This window comes from Ovis aries, chromosome 1 (assembly GCF_016772045.2).
Source record: "Ovis aries strain OAR_USU_Benz2616 breed Rambouillet chromosome 1, ARS-UI_Ramb_v3.0, whole genome shotgun sequence".
Lineage (NCBI taxonomy): Eukaryota > Metazoa > Chordata > Mammalia > Artiodactyla > Bovidae > Ovis > Ovis aries.
In genome coordinates, this window is record NC_056054.1 from 234,088,816 (window position 1) to 234,104,977 (window position 16,162).

General features: G+C 37.6%; 1 protein-coding gene across 1 annotated transcript in view; it reads left to right on the forward strand.

The window, feature by feature from the left end:
* DHX36 (DEAH-box helicase 36) overlaps positions 1-16,162 on the forward strand; it is a 48,121-nt gene continuing 31,959 nt past the window's right edge. The window contains exons 1-9 of the mRNA XM_004003234.6: positions 1-346; positions 5,649-5,773; positions 6,510-6,741; positions 8,176-8,214; positions 9,399-9,569; positions 11,718-11,797; positions 12,844-12,918; positions 13,061-13,227; positions 15,966-16,047. Of these exons, the coding sequence (XP_004003283.2) occupies positions 95-346; positions 5,649-5,773; positions 6,510-6,741; positions 8,176-8,214; positions 9,399-9,569; positions 11,718-11,797; positions 12,844-12,918; positions 13,061-13,227; positions 15,966-16,047 (1,223 nt within the window). The 5' untranslated portion in view covers positions 1-94. The remainder of the gene's footprint in view (positions 347-5,648; positions 5,774-6,509; positions 6,742-8,175; positions 8,215-9,398; positions 9,570-11,717; positions 11,798-12,843; positions 12,919-13,060; positions 13,228-15,965; positions 16,048-16,162) is intronic.

The window sequence follows — 16,162 nt, forward strand, 5'->3', positions numbered from 1 at the left end:
GGAAGCAAAGCGGAAGTGGACGCGCACCGGCTTCCGGCCCCGGTCGCCATTTCCAGCGGTTGCAGGTACTCACGAGTTGAGGTCTGCTGGAACAATGAGCTATGACTACCATCAGAACTGGGGCCGCGATGGTGGCCCCCGCAGCTCTGGCGGGGGTTACGGAGGAAGCTATGGAGGCAGCTATGGAGGAGGCCATGGGGGGAACCGAGGCTCTGGAGGTGGCGGCGGCGGAGGGGGTGGTCGAGGCGGCCGAGGCCGACATCCCGGGCACCTGAAAGGCCGCGAAATCGGCTTATGGTACGCGAAGAAACAAGGCCAGAAGAACAAGGAAGCAGAGAGGCAGGAGGTAAACAGATTCGGTAGTGGAGGGAGGATGGGGTTGGGCAGGTTTCTTTTGCAGCCTTCCCCACGCGCCCCCCCCCCCCGCCTTTTTTTTTAAAAAAACTTTTTTTTTTTTAAACTGGTGTATATGCTTTGTGAACTGCAAGTGCTAAAACTTCCTGTAGTGTATACTATAGCTGTAACTTTGGCCATGTGCATCTTACCTGGAGCTGTTGAGGTTTATGCCGGCCAAGAGTATATACTTTGCTTGAAAGAGAACTGGGAACCAAATGTTAAATTGAAGGTCCATCCGGAATTAACTATATTGGGTATCACGTAGTATCTCTAGCTACCCTTTCCGTTATGATAATGTTACTTTAAGTTCTTTGACTGATGAACTCTAAAATAGCGGTTTTATACATTAAATACAGATTTGCCTGGGACAAAACTATCAAGCACTATTTTGAATGTAGCTCCTTCGCGCTTTCATTTTAGTATTAAAATAGGCACAAACAGGTTTTTTATTATTACGGGGTGGGCTGCGGAGATTTCTGCTGGTTAGCAACTCTTTGAGAAGGAAACCTAGGATCCTAGAAGTGGAAGAAGTTTCGAGAGTTGATTTGGTTTAGTCTTTTGTCTTCAGCTGGCAGTTGTTCCTTTGATTTGTATACTGAACACCTGTCTGCAGTAAAGGAACCATTAAAGTTCCCTGAGTGGCCTACAATTGTAATAATTATGTATATATGATTAAACCGAAGTTTTCTTAATATGAAGTCTACAGTAGCTTTTTACTGACTTAAAAAGCATCTTTCATATTAGATGCAGTGTGATTGAATCACCATTTAGGCTTCTGTGTTTCAGTCATCCCATTTCTTTGTTTTCCTTTTATCTATGTCATCTTTGTTAAATTTCGGGGGAGCATTATCCATTTACCTTAACAACTTACCGTTATTCTTCAAACGACATGTTTATTTGACATGCAAAAATTAGCGTATTCATTGAGCAAACTTTTTTTTAAAGTTAAGGGAAGCATATCTAAGTCGTCTTGAAATTGGGAGAATGATTGAGTGATTGGTATTAGAAAATATACATAGTAACTTCCCAAGAACTCTTTATCAATTTTTTTTAACCTCTTTTTTCACACAAGGTTTTATGTATGATGCTATGGAGATCTGAAAAGTATTCAAGGAGCTTACAGTCTAGTTAGAAAAATAAGAACTAAACAGATGAAACGTTAAGCAAATCAGGAAAATCTGTTATTTGTACATTGCATGATTATGAACTAAACTCTTTGATTTCCACCACTTCCCAAAACCTTCTCCATTTTAGTACAAGTCACTGCCAGTTTTTTATTTGTCAAGACCAAAGTGAGATTTGTTTTGATTCTTCTTTCATTTCAGCAAATCTGTTTTCCTTCTTAATATATCTCAAATCTAACCACCTATCTCCACAGTAGTTACCATAGATCAAGCCACTAGTTTGTTGTCTGTCCCTGAATCTTAACTGCCTGGTCTTCTATTTCTACTCCTTCCCATAAAATCTGATTCTTGTAGAGCCTTCAGTTCAGTTGCTCAGTCGTGTCCAACTCTTTGCGACCCAATGAATTGCAACATGCCAGGCCTCCCTGTCCATCACCAACTCCTGGAGTTTACCCAAACCTATGTCCATCGAGTCGGTGATGCCATCCAGCCATCTCATCCTCTGTCCTTCCTTTCTCCTCCTGTCCTCAATCTTTCCCAGCATCAGGGTCTTTTCAAATGAGTCAGCTCTTCGCATCAGGTGGCCAAAGTATTGGAGTTTCAGCTTCAACATCAGACCTACCAATGAGCACCTAGGACTGATCTCTAGGATGATTTCTATTTCTGCTGCTGCTGCTAAGTTGCTTCAGTCATGTCCGACTCTGTGCGACCCCATAGACGGCAGCCCATCCGGCTCCTCCGTCCCTGGGATTCTCCAGGCAAGAACACTGGAGTGGGTTGCCATTTCCTTCTCCAATGCATGAAAGTTTAAAGTGAAAGGGAAGTCGCTCAGTCGTGTCCGACTCTTAGCGACCCCATGGACTGCAGCCCACCAGGCTCCTCCGTCCATGGGAGTTTCCAGGCAAGAGTATTGGAGTGGGGTGCCAGTGCCTTCTCCGATTACTCCTCCCCATAATATCTGACTCTTGTAGAGCCTTAGATCATCTCATTCTCTAGCTGACAGTTTGAAAGCCAGGTCACTTCTGTCTCAGTCTCATACATTTCAGTCGCATCCTAATGTGTTTTCCAGGAATCTTGGTAATTTAGATTCTACATATCAGGTTTCCTTCTATGAATCATACCTTTCTGAGCTCATTTCTCAATTTGATGTAATTAAAGCTTTCATAAACACACTTTTAATTTTGCTTTTTTATTATAGTTCTCATACCATTCTCTAAAATTATCTCTCCATTTTCTCTACTAAATATTTCAATTTTTTGAAATATTTCAATAATTTGGCTCAGCCTCTTTTTTTGATCACTTTCAGCCCTAAATGGATTGCTTGCTTCCCAGTCAAGATTCCCATAACTTTTACCTCTCTGCTTACAGTGACTGTTCTAATGATGCATTATTACAGTTTCAAAAGATATTTTTGAGGCTCTAATGTATTTGAAATAGTATCAGAGGCACTGTGTTAATAAGCTAGACATAGTCCACACCTTACAGAAATTGTAGTGTATTAGGTGCTTTAGGGCAGTTAGAATACAGTGTTTAAATAGTACAGTAAGGAAGCTATGGGCTTATCGCCTGACTCAAATTAGGAAGAGCTTAGTGGGTTCCCTAGAAAAAGAAACCCTTAAGTTGAAACTTGAGAAAGTATATTTGTGTTTGTGACTTGGGGGTCTTGGAACGGGATTTTTAGGCAGAAGCAGCAGCATACACCACAGCCTAGAGGTCAGGAGGAATGTGTTCAAAGAACTGAACAAGTAAGGGCATGGCTGAGGGCACAAAACGGACTATATTTTAATTTGCAACCCAGTGCTCATGTGTAACTGAACAAGACGTTTCATAAAATAATACTTAATTACCTTGTACACTGCCCTGGGGCTTTTATTTCTGTTTGTACCTTTCTGCCCTCTCCTTGTACCATTCTGCCCTCTCCGCCTGCCCCCCTATAATGCTGGTCATGATACTTTCATTGTACAGATAGCAGTATGAAAGGTCCTGGACTAGAAGATAAGCAGAGCTCTGACATTCTTTCCCCAAGAACTCTAGCAAGTCATTAAAGCATTTTAAGCAAAAATGAAGTGTTAGATTTGTATTTAAATTCATTCTGGGTAGCAGCCGTATAGAGAATGGGTTGAAGAAGAGACAATCCTGGGACGGGGAGACCAATTAGGTAGTCCCTGCAGTAATTCAGGTGAGGAATGAGACCTTGAATTAGGACATTGGCAGTAGAGATGGCGGAAGTGGACGGCTTTAAGTATTTTAGAAGATAGACTCAAGATGATTTTATCTGGAGGAAGGGGAAAGCAGGTGTGAATGAATGACACTAATGACTACAAAGAGCACACTTATTGGAGGAAAACGATGGGATCAGCTTAAGCACACCAAGTGTGGTATTATAGGGCATATAAGTGGTGGTTTCAGGGAAGTGGAAGGCTGTGTGGATCTGATGCCTAGAGAAATCTAGACTGCAGGTGAACACTTGACAAGTTGGTGGGACTGTGCCTAGTAGTTGGGATATAGAAGTGAATGGGAATAGTGATGGGACAGGCCTGAAATCTGTAGACCATTGCTTCTCAAACCTGAATCACCTGGCATCTTGTAAAAATGTAGAGCTTGGGTGGGCTCAGATACAGCTTTTCTCACAGGCTCCCAGATGCTGTCAATACTGCTGGCCTGCTGAGCACTCAGGCTGTATAATGAAGAACAAGAAAAACTTAAGGTATGGGCTGAGGAAGAGAAGCTTGAAAGATCTAGGAAGGAGCCTTCAGAGAAGAGAAAAATAAGGATGTGGATGTTGTTTTGGAATCCAGGAGAATCCTTTAGGGAGAAAAAGAGTATATAAAAAAGTGAAAGTAATCAGTAGTGGCAAATGCTGCAATGATGTCAAGTAATGTAAGAGTTCAGAGTGTCTTGGATTTAGCAACAGTGTAATTGGTGATGAGAGCACTTTTCATGAGTTGCGGAATTAAAAACCAGATTATAGTGGAGTGCCTGGAGAAGGAAAGAGGCAGAAGTGGGGCACTTCCAGGCAGTGGAAAGGAAGAAGAAAAGTTATGGGTGGGAGAATTCAAGGGAGGATATTTATGTTTTAAAAGTGAAGAGGTTTGACTGTGTTCAGTTCCTGCCATAATGAACTGATGGTAAGGAGCCAGTGGAGAGGAAAGGTATATTAGAGAAGACTAAATCATGTTACAGTAGTAGTAGATAGCCCATAGATCTTAATGAATTATCACAGTACAGGTTTTCTACTCACATTACTGGACCATTGGAGTTCACCGAAGAGTTCTCATGAAAATAAAGTCCACAGAGCCTCTGCACAATAGTTTGGACAATATTGTGAGTCTCCTTTGCCAGGAGTTTCCAATTATAAGCTGAAAGAATATTTGAGAATGTCCAGAGCAGGAAGGGGATAATCAAAAAATCAAATACCTTGATAAGTCATGAAACCTAAAATATGTGTATGAGATTCTTCAGGCAGAGGGTGAGGTAAAGTGAAAAGTAATGTACCTGGAAGAAGGTTAGGAAGGAGATACCTACAGAAAAAGGCTAGATTCAGGTTTGGAATTTCAGCATTCCTGAATTCACTGCCACAGCCTCTGGGGCCTCATTGTACAGAAAACCTCATTAAAAATAATTTGCCAAAAAAGTTTTATCTATTTTTCAGGGGCTATTTCATTTTTCAATCCTCTCACCTTTTTGTGAATATAAAATTAATATTACAGGCTGAGAACTTTTTAAGTGAGACTGTTTATAATGTAAGCGATTTAAATGCTTATTGCCACCAAAATATTTCTTACATTTTTTAACTTTTGTTTTTATCAGAACATTTGTGTTTATTAAATTTAATTGTATCTTTTAAATTTTAAGATAGGGAAAAAGTAATAACAGTATAATGTAAGGTAGAAAGAGCACCAAAGTTTTGGTAAAGGATATAAATAATTCTTTCTTCACCAGTTATAGTAGAGATGATTTTATAGACACATAGTAGAAAAGTGTTTGGAAGGCAAGTGGGGGGTGAGTTTAACTTTCTTTTTTATGTTTGCTGAACATGCATTGTGTTGCTTTTATTTTTTTAGTTGTCAGATGATTTTGCACATTTTCTCATGTTGATAAGGGTGCTTTTTCCTTTACACAAAATAGAGAGCTGTAGTACATATGGATGAACGTCGAGAAGAACAAATTGTGCAGCTGCTGCATTCTGTGCAAACTAAGAATGATAAAGATGAAGAAGCACAGATATCCTGGTTTGCTCCTGAAGATCATGGGTAAAACAAAAAGTATTCTTTTTAAAAAAAAATGAACAGAGTGACACTTGTTTTAGAGCATTTGCTTGCAAAAAATGATAACAAATATTGTTAGACTCTTCTATAAGTGTAATTTATCCTCAAAGTATTTTTTTGAGCAGGGTCAGTGAAAGATTTAAAAATCTAGGTGGTATCATTCCCACAGAAGAGTTTAATGGTAGGAATAATCTACTTACATAGAAGGCTGATGAAGTTATTATTTATTGTTCTAACTACCCACTATTGTATTTCTAAAATTCTCTTGTGGAGGAGATCTGTAAGAAGTTAAATTGCTGTTGTAGGAAATTCATAGAAACTATCATCAGGGTAAATTAGAAGTAGTTTTTCTTGGACTGGGTAATATAGCATCCCATTTGTAGCTCAGAAAGGGTAGCAGGAAGAAAAGGAAGTTGTTAAATAAAACAAGGCTCAGAAAATTAGGTAAAGAAAAACACTAAGTCATTGCTATGAAGGAATGACTACTGGGTGGATTTTTATTGCTTTAACTACCACAAGGAATAACCTACTGGTAGTATCTATTTGTAGGGTAGAAAAAATTGAATTTATTGTAAGAATCTAAGTATTTTCATATTGCTCTACTAAGATAAAAGAATAAGCCCTTGATTTTGGTGATTTTGAAATCATTAAACACCATATTGTTCTATTTTGTTTCAGGGCTTGAGTGGATCTTTATTTAACCTTTATTACTTTTTTATAGATACGGTACTGAAGCTCCTGCTGAGAACAAACCAAATTCAGTAAAGAATGTTGAGCATCAAGAAAAAAAAATGATAAATCAAGAAAAGAGGCCATTTAGAATCAGGGACAAATACATTGATCGTGATTCTGAATATCTCTTGCAAGAAAATGAACCAGATGCAATTCTAGACCAACAATTATTGGAAGATTTACAAAAGAAGAAAACTGACCTTCGGTATATTGAAATGCAGGTAATGGAAGGAAAAGATTTTTTCTTGTCATCTCTTCTGACACTTGATAAAAATGTATTTATGGTTAGAGGTAGCTGCCTGATATCTAAATGAGTTGAGATTTCTCAACAAGCCATCCTCTGAGAATCCCCCACCCCTACCCTACCCCTCCTGCCCACCCCCTCATAGTATAGAGAAATAGTGAGAATGGAATTACACATAAGGAGCCTATCTCACAGTTTATATGGGGAAGAGAAGAAATATTTAAGAAATGAGTAGTGCAAATGAAAAAAAAATCATTCTTCAATATTTCTAGACTGTTAGTGAGATGTCATAAGAGACAGGGTGGTTAGAATTGTAAAATTGTTTTCTTCTGGAACATCTAATCCACTCTTTCCTTTTAGAGATGTTAAAATTAAATCCCTCAAAAGTCACGTAATCCCTCAAGCTTATTACGTTCACTGACACTTTAAAGACAGAACTGTGGCAACTGAGTTCTCTTGAAATTTTTTCAGTATTTTCTTTTCCTGGGCAAGGTCCTTCCTGCTAAAACATGAAATTGAGTGCTTTGTGGATGTTCTAGAGATAGGTGTAATGTTCACTTTTTTTTTTAAGAGGGAATTCTGAGAGCCATGTCTTTTAATGTGCAGATATGTACTGCTGTTTTTGAGAAAGGCAGATCATTGTGTCTCCTGTAGGAAGGAAAGGATCTTTTGGCTCAGTGAAGGTTGAATATCCTTATTAAAACAGATCAGCTGAGGTTGTCTAGGGACCAAATGCTATAGCTCTTTGATGCCTTTTGAGTGAACATATGTATTAGGGACAGAGAAGATTTCAAGATGAAGTTATTGAGAATGTTTTACCTGAGAGCTGAGCTGCTTGTGTATAACCTTAGGAATACAGAGTTAGCTGCCATCTCTGCTTTGTATGGAGGACAGAACTCAGATATTATTGAAGATCAGTAATTGATCTGGTGCAGAGAAAGTTAGGAGAAGAAATGGTCAGTCTTCCTTTTGGTCGGGCATGTTAAATGCTTCCTGTGTACCACACCATTTAAACCTCTCAGCAGCCCTGTGCAGATTACACTTGTCTGTTTCACAGGGGGAGAAAGAATCTTGGGTTCAGTGACCTACGTGTGCTTGCACAGCTAGTACCAGAACCAGGTTTAAAATTTAAGTGTTTTTAAGAGCTCAACTTTTTTCATCCTTGGTAATATGCCATATTTTTTTTTCCTTTAAGTTATAATTTTTTTGATAAACGTTTTTCTACTTGCTTGATGCTTGTCATTGTGCTGTTTTCCAAGATAAGTCTTGATACCTCAAATAAGCTATGTGGTAATAAAAAATACTTTTGGACTCTTAATATGTTTATCTATGATATATTTTATTTACCAGGATTATAATTTGATTATATTTCTCTTGTAAAAAATTAAAAAAAATTTTTTTATAATTTCAGCATTTCAGGGAAAAGCTGCCGTCATATGGAATGCAAAAGGTAAAATTTATATACACTATTTAATATGATTTGCAAAATGCTTAAATCCATTTCTTTTAAGCTCTGAATCAAGAAGAAATATAAATTAATGAACTTTTCCCTAAAGGATAGTCTTGGAAGTTCATTTTATTCTTTTGAATTGTTGAAAGACCAAAAAAAAAAAACATTCCTGAAGCAATTTTACTGAAAATTTTTCTTTATTTATGTCCATGATAGAGTTTGAAAATAGAATTTTCACTTGTAAGTTTGTTTCCTCATACAGTCACCCTGTATAGAATAACATAGTCTCCCATCCTTCCCTGACCTCTCAATCTTCCTTTGTTTTGACTTTACTTTGCTTGAGGACAGTCTGTTTTGGTCACTATGTACCTCTTTACTCAGAACAGTGCTTTACATTATATAGACCCCTAGTAAATACCTTTTGAATGAATAAATCATGGTCTGCTTCTAAGTACTTCTAGCTGTTACTTTGTTGGAATTTGTTCTGATATATACAAGGTATTAGATAAATTTTTAAATGGTGAGTTTTCAAGTTAGAGTGTTTCATAAGTTAAAAATAACTCCTAACACCCTTTTGAAGTAGTGGTGGGATGGTTTTGTTAGTACTACTAATTTGAAAATATTCATGTTTATCTATAAGAAGATCTTTCCTGAGTAGGCAGTTTTGCACATAGTACCTGAATTTTAGCCATTTGATGTAGTTATTTAAAACTTGGCTCTGTTTTAATTATTTAAAAGGGAATAGTCTTAAATTACACTCTTCATTGTTCTCAAACAGTATACAAAAGTTGTCCTGTAGACAAAGCCATATTTATGATTTATAACATAAATCCTTGATGTTCTGAGTAGGTTTTTTCAGGGGATTTGCCTTATATTCAATAGACCCACATGTCAACATTCTTTTTAATTAATGTTAATTCTTACATGAATTTATAAGCTGTCTCCTTTTCCTTGTGTGCTTTTCTTTAACAGAGCCATGGCTCTGTTCTTAAAATTTGGTGCCTCATCTCTTGAAAACTGGTAGATCCAGATACCCAAACTGTCAGTATTGCATATAACAGAATTTTCAAATATTAATATGCTTATTAAAAGCAGTTAACCTTCAGTCGGTAAGATTCAGGTAACTTTTCAAACTTAGTCATCATGTGATGGATGTTCTTCACTTTTTTCTCCTTTTGAAATAGGAATTGGTAAATATGATTGATAACCATCAGGTAACAGTGATAAGTGGTGAAACCGGTTGTGGAAAAACCACTCAAGTTACTCAGTTCATTTTGGATAACTACATTGAAAGAGGAAAAGGATCTGCTTGCAGGATAGTTTGTACTCAGCCAAGAAGAATTAGTGCCATTTCAGTAAGTAAGCTCTCACTTGTTAAAATTCCCAACTTTTTTTCCCCCATTCTTCTATGTAGTCTTGCTAGAAATTACTGATTTTGATTGTTGAGGTGATTCTTAATTAGGTTTAGGATATGTTGCTATGAAAGCAAAACTTGGTTAGCAAGTATTTGGTAGTAAAGACCAAGAAATTGAATGACCTCTCTCTTATTGATAACAGATGTTTAGGAGTTGAAGATAAATTGCAAATCCAGGCAATTTTCTATAAAACTAAATGAAGAGCTGATAATGTTTATAGAATTGAGTGTGAGCTTCAAATAATCTCCATCATTAGATACTTTACATTTTACTCCTTGATTCATTTAATACTGTTTTCAGCTCTTTTTTTCCAGTGTATAGGTACTGAATGATAGCAATATTTCTGATTTTTTTTTAGTGCAGTTCAGTATTAGGGACAGAGAAGGAGATGGCACCCCACTCCAGTACTCTTGTCTGGAAAATCCCATGGACAGAGGTGCCTGGTAGGCTGCGGTCCATGGGGTCGCAAAGAGTCGGACACAACTGAGCTACTTCCCTATCACTTTTCACTTTCATGCATTGGAGAAGAAAATGGCAACCCACTCCAGTGTTCTTGCCTAGAGAATCCCAGGGATGGGGGAGCCTGGTGGGCTGCCGTCTGGGGTCACACAGAGTCGAACACAACTGAAGTGACTTAGCAGCAGCAGCAGCAGTATTAGGGAATTAGTCATAGAAAAATAAAGTATTTGGAGTTTATTTTGAAACAGATATTAACTACATGTTTACATAGATAACATTGTGTTTAGTTAGATGACCTAGTTAAATATATGAGTTATATGTCCTGTAAAGATGTTCGGGGTTTCTTACATCATCAGGTGTACAGTACATTTACTTCAGTGTTATGTAATTCTTTGTGTAAATTTAAATTATGAAGCTTTCCAGTTGTATTTGATTTTATGATAGTGTTATTTATTACTTATTAAGTCATTTTATACAGAATCTGTGGTCAGGAACTGCATTACCAATTATAGCAACATTTTGTAGGAACTACAGTATACGTTTAAGTTATAGTTCCTAAGAGATAACTATTTTTAAAAAGTAAAGCTGCCATGTGTGTGGGAGGATAATATTCCTAGAAATGGCATAAGTTCACAGAATGGTGAGAAATAAGCCACTTTCATTGTAACACTATTATATAGCTAGACTTTGGTTAAAAATCTAATTTTATCATTTTCACTAAAATATGACTGTCAGTTCAGTTCATTCGCTCAGTCATGTCCAACTCTGTGACCCCATGGACGGCAACACGCTACTATAAATTGACAGGAGAAATGTTAATTAGGTTATTTCGTTGCTTATTTTCCCCCGAAGATCTGTTGATATTTAAATGGGCAGTTTAATCAACAGTAAAAAGTGAAGTAATGGTCTTAAGTTAATGTATACAGAATATGGAATTTAGGAAGATTGACGACCACAGAGGGAGAGAAAAGTTGGCAAAAAAGAAACAGAAGCAACTGCTTTTTAACAGCACCAAAATAAATGAGTAGACTTAAAAAAAAAAAAAAAAAAAAAAGAATATGATGATTGGGAAATTTTACTTCTGAAGTATTTCTTAAAAGCTAATTGTCATTTTCTATTTCTAACCTCATAAATCACTGCTTTGTCACTAAACCACTAAAGTTGGTTACTTTCAGTTGCACAAATCAGTATTAGTTTATAGGATTTCATGTGTTTAGAGCTTATCTTTAGCAGCCATAATTCTAAGAACTTAACCAAGAGTTAAGAATTAAGCCTGCTAATCTACAAAAAAAAAATCAAATAAGAAAATGTATCAAGTATATAGTTACTCTCAAATTATATTCAACCTGTACAAGTTTAGATTAAAATTTCCAACTTTTTAAGACAAAGATAGAGCGGACTTATAGAAAGTTGCTTTGGAAATAGGGAGAATTTCAGAGGAAATGAAAAGTAAGCATAAGCAGGTAGTCTTCAGCTCTTACAGGGAACAGTTTTAGATACCTCAGATTTTAATGTGTTTCTCTTGTTATCTAATGAGTAGTATTTCAACAACTCCAGATTTTCACAGACATTTAGGATATTTACTCTAAGGAAGTGTTTTCTTTGTAACTGTATTTTATTTAATTAAAGGTTGCAGAGAGAGTGGCTGCAGAAAGGGCGGAATCTTGTGGCAATGGTAATAGTACTGGATACCAAATTCGGCTCCAGAGGTAAAGAGTGTTCACTTGTTTTGTTTTTGGCCGTGCCAGGCAGCTTCTGAGATCTTAGTTCACTGACCAGGGATTGAACCCAGGCCCTCAGCAGTGAAAGGGCTGAGTCCTAATCAGTGGACCACCAGAGAATTTCCAAGGATGTTCACTTCTTGTTTACAGGTAGATTTTAGTGAAACTTTGAAGTTATCAGAGATTTAAAAAAAAAAAAAAAAGATTTTCCCTCAAATTTTATGCTCGTTATTGTTTTTAGAATTAACATTTGTAGTAACTTCGACATAGGCTTGCAACCCACAAAATCATTTTTTTTTTAATCCAAATTCAGATTTGAATTGCCATTTTAAGATGTCTTTCGATCCCTGGGTTGGGAAGATCTCCTGGAAAAAGGAATGACTACCCACTCCAGTGTTCTTGCCTGGAAAATTCCATGGACAGAGGAGCCTGGCAGGCTACAGTCCATGGGGATCTCAAAGAATTGGACACGACTGAGGAACTAACACTTTCACTTCAGTTTTTTTCACTTTAAGATGTCTTTTACACTAGGAAATGTTCAGAAGGATAGCATTTTTCCTGGATATGTTAGTAGACCATCACTCGCCTAAAGGAGTAGCCTCCTGTACGTTTTGGTACCACCACACAGCCTCTGACTACCTTAAGTTAGTTTGTATCTTAACCTCCACCCCCTCCACTGTATTTTTATAGCCCTCTGCAGCTCAAGATTCTGTTTATCTTTTTAAATGAACTGATTTTCCAGTCACTAAACTGAAGTTGAGTTTCCTAAATATTTGGTCTTTTTCTGAATGCTAGGTCTTGTAAAGAAATTGTTAACATTGTATTTATAATAAAAATAACGTATAATGAACTTGAAGCTAGTATTTCTCATTACTGTGCTGTAGTAGTTCTGATAACTGAAAAATTAAGGATGAAGTTTTTCATTAAAACTGAAAGCATTTTTTAAATTGAAGATTTTCTCTTAAACGTTTTGTGGTATTTAATAGTTCATCAGTAAAGAAAACCAAGAATTAATTCATGTCTTTTATTCACAGTCGGTTGCCAAGGAAACAAGGTTCTATCTTATACTGTACAACAGGAATCATCCTTCAGTGGCTTCAGTCAGACCCGTGAGTATGTTTCAATGCAGGACATCTAGTTAAACATCATCAAAAGATGTCACTATTACACTGGATTTTATTATTATGTAAAAGTAAAATGGTTCTGTTTTTGATTTTGTGCCGAATAGCAAACTTTATGCTTCTATTGTAGCCATCTGTCCAGTGTTAGTCATATCGTGCTTGATGAAATCCATGAGAGAAATCTACAGTCAGATGTTTTAATGACTGTTGTTAAAGATCTTCTCAGTTATCGACCTGACCTGAAAGTAGTATTGATGAGTGCAACATTGAATGCTGAGAAATTCTCTGAATATTTTGGTGAGTAGAATTTGATTGTTACTTTACAGAGTTATCACAAAACTGAATTTAGAAGCAGTTTTAAAAAAAATGTTTTTAGATGTTTAGCGATGCAAGTAGTCAATGTTTAGCAATGCGTTATATTTGAATATTTATCTACTCTCTGCTGCTGCTAGTAAGTCATTTCAGTCGTGTCCGACTCTGTGTGACCCCATAGATGGCAGCCCACCAGACTCCTCCGTCCCTGGGATTCTCCAGGCAAGAACACTGGAGTGGGTTGCCATTCCCTTCTCCAATCTACCCTCTAGTAGTTTTTAAAATACTTATTTATTTTGAACTATGTTGTGTCTGTTGCTGCACGGGCTTTTCTCTAGTTGTAGGGAGTAGGGGCTACTCTAGTTGTGGTGCGCAGGCTTCTCATTAAAGTGGCTTCACGTTGCAGAGCACAGGCTCTAGGTCCTCAGGCTTAAATAGTTACAGTATATGAGCTCAGTAGTTGTGGCACATGAACTGCTCCAGAAGCATGTGCTGCTGCTGCTAAGTCGCTTCAGTTGTGTCTGGCTCTATGCGACCCCATAGACAGCAGCCCACCAGGCTCCTCCGTCCATGGGATTTTCCAGGCAAGAGTACTGAGTGGGTTGCCATTGCCTTCTCTGCCAGAAGCATGTGGGGTCCTCCCTTACCAGGATTGAACCCATGTCTTCTGCATTGGCAGGCAGATTCTTTAGCACTGAGCTACCAGGGAAGCCCTCTCTAGTAGTTTTTTAAATGGTGGCATCATCTTTGGTCTTGTATTAAAGAGATGTGGCCTTTTGGTGCTACTACCAGATAATTAAGGTGACATTAATGAAGTCAAACCACAGATTTTAAAAACTTATTAACTTTTGTTGATAGTCTTCTGTAGCTTTTATGTAGTTCAGTTCAGATCAGTCACTTAGTCGTGTCCGACTCTTTGCGACCCCATGAATCGTAGCACGCCAGGCCTCCTAGTCCATCACCAGCTCCTGGAGTTCACTCAGACTCATGTCCATCGATTCTGTGATGGCATCCAGCCATCTCATCCTCTGTCGTCCCCTTCTCCTCCTGCCCCCAGTCCCTCCCAGCATCAGAGTCTTTTCCAATGAGTCAACTCTTCGCATGAGGTGGCCAAAGTACTGGAGTTTCAGCTTTAGCATCATTCCTTCCAAAGAAAACCCAGGGCTGATCTCCTTTAGAATGGACTGGTTGGATCTCCTTGCAGTCCAAGGGACTCTCAAGAGTCTTCTCCAACACCACAGTTCAAAAGCATCAATTCTTCGGCGCTCAGCCTTCTTCACAGTCCAACTCTCACATCCATACATGACCACTGGAAAACCATAGCCTTGACCAGATGAACCTTTGTTGGCAAAGTAATGTCTCTGCTTTTGAATATGCTATCTGGGTTGGTCATAACTTTCCTTCCAAGGAGTAAGCGTCTTTTAATTTCATGGCTTCAGTCACCATCTGCAGTGATTTTGGAGCCCCAAAAAATAAAGTCTGACACTGTTTCCACTGTTTCCCCATCTATTTCCCATGAAGTGATGTATCTCAGGCTAAAGTGGCAATTTGCTAATAACAGTGATAACTGTGATATCAGTGATAACTGTGGAATACCTTCAACTTGCTGGGTAGCGTATTTGACCTATCGTCATCAATGCTCATTGATATCTTGTGAAGTAGGTGCTATTATTCTCATAGTTACAGATGGAAAGCAACCTCAGAACAGTTAAGTAGCTTACCCAAGGTTGTATATTTAACAGAGGGTCAGGATGATTTGAAACCAAAGTTGAGGGAATTCCCTGGGAGTTTTAGTGCTTTCACTGCTGGGACTTGGGTTCGATCCCTGGTCAGGGAGCTAAGATCCCACAAGCTTCATGGAGTAGCCAAGAAATAAAAGCGAACCTAAATTTGAGTAGCTGCAGAGTACATTCTTTTAAAATTATGCCTCACTGTCTCTACTGCTTAAATTGTTTGGGGAAGGAGGAGAAATGGGAGGACGTTAAAATGGAATAGCACTATATTTAATGTGTTTGTAATCAGTCCAGTTGGCCCTCAGAGCCTTACTTTGTTTTTGTCTCTGCCTCAGTCCTTTTGATGAGAAATCCGTAACTTACATTGAGTAAGCTTGCACAGGTCAGAGACATAAGTGTACTCAGAGTTGTGGTGCCACTTCAGTTACTTCCATCTGTGCTGTACCTTTGGCCTTTGTTTACAGAGAATATGGTTTATTTTGTTTGGTACAGAACCTAAATAACATTTAAATAACAGTACTGAGAGACTTCTTTTTTAACTAGTGATTCTAAAATAGTAAGCAGTAGTTTAATACTTGGTTAGTTCTTACTGTAAGTACTCCTTTCTTTCACTAATTCTGGATGCCACAGAGGTCATTTCACTAAAGGCAGGTTTCACTAAAACTTAGGTTCTCATAGCACCATCTTGGCTAATGATGAAGAGAAATAGACTTAATAGGCCTTGAATCCAACTTAGAATGTGCTATTTTTTTGTATTCTGGGTTACTTTGTAGAACTGTGAGGTGTGTATACAGTTTGGTAACAGTAAATTGCTACTGAATGAAAAATAAACTGCTGTTTTTATTAAATGAGATATGGAAAAATAAGGTATAGCTGTAAAAGTGTCAGGACCCTTTTCTGAAGTTAAAACTAATGTAGTCATTGTCCTATTTACAGTTAATTTTTTTTTTTACATTTGAATACAGATTTATGTTTTATCTACCATAATAGGTAACTGTCCAATGATACATATACCTGGCTTTACTTTTCCGGTTGTGGAGTATCTTTTGGAAGATATAATTGAAAAAATAAGGTAAGTAAATATTAGGAAGTAAAAGATTACTTGGTGTCTTTGAAAATCCACATTGATCCTCATACCATATTATATTACAGAGCTTGGGCTTTAGCCACATATCAGTATTGTCTAA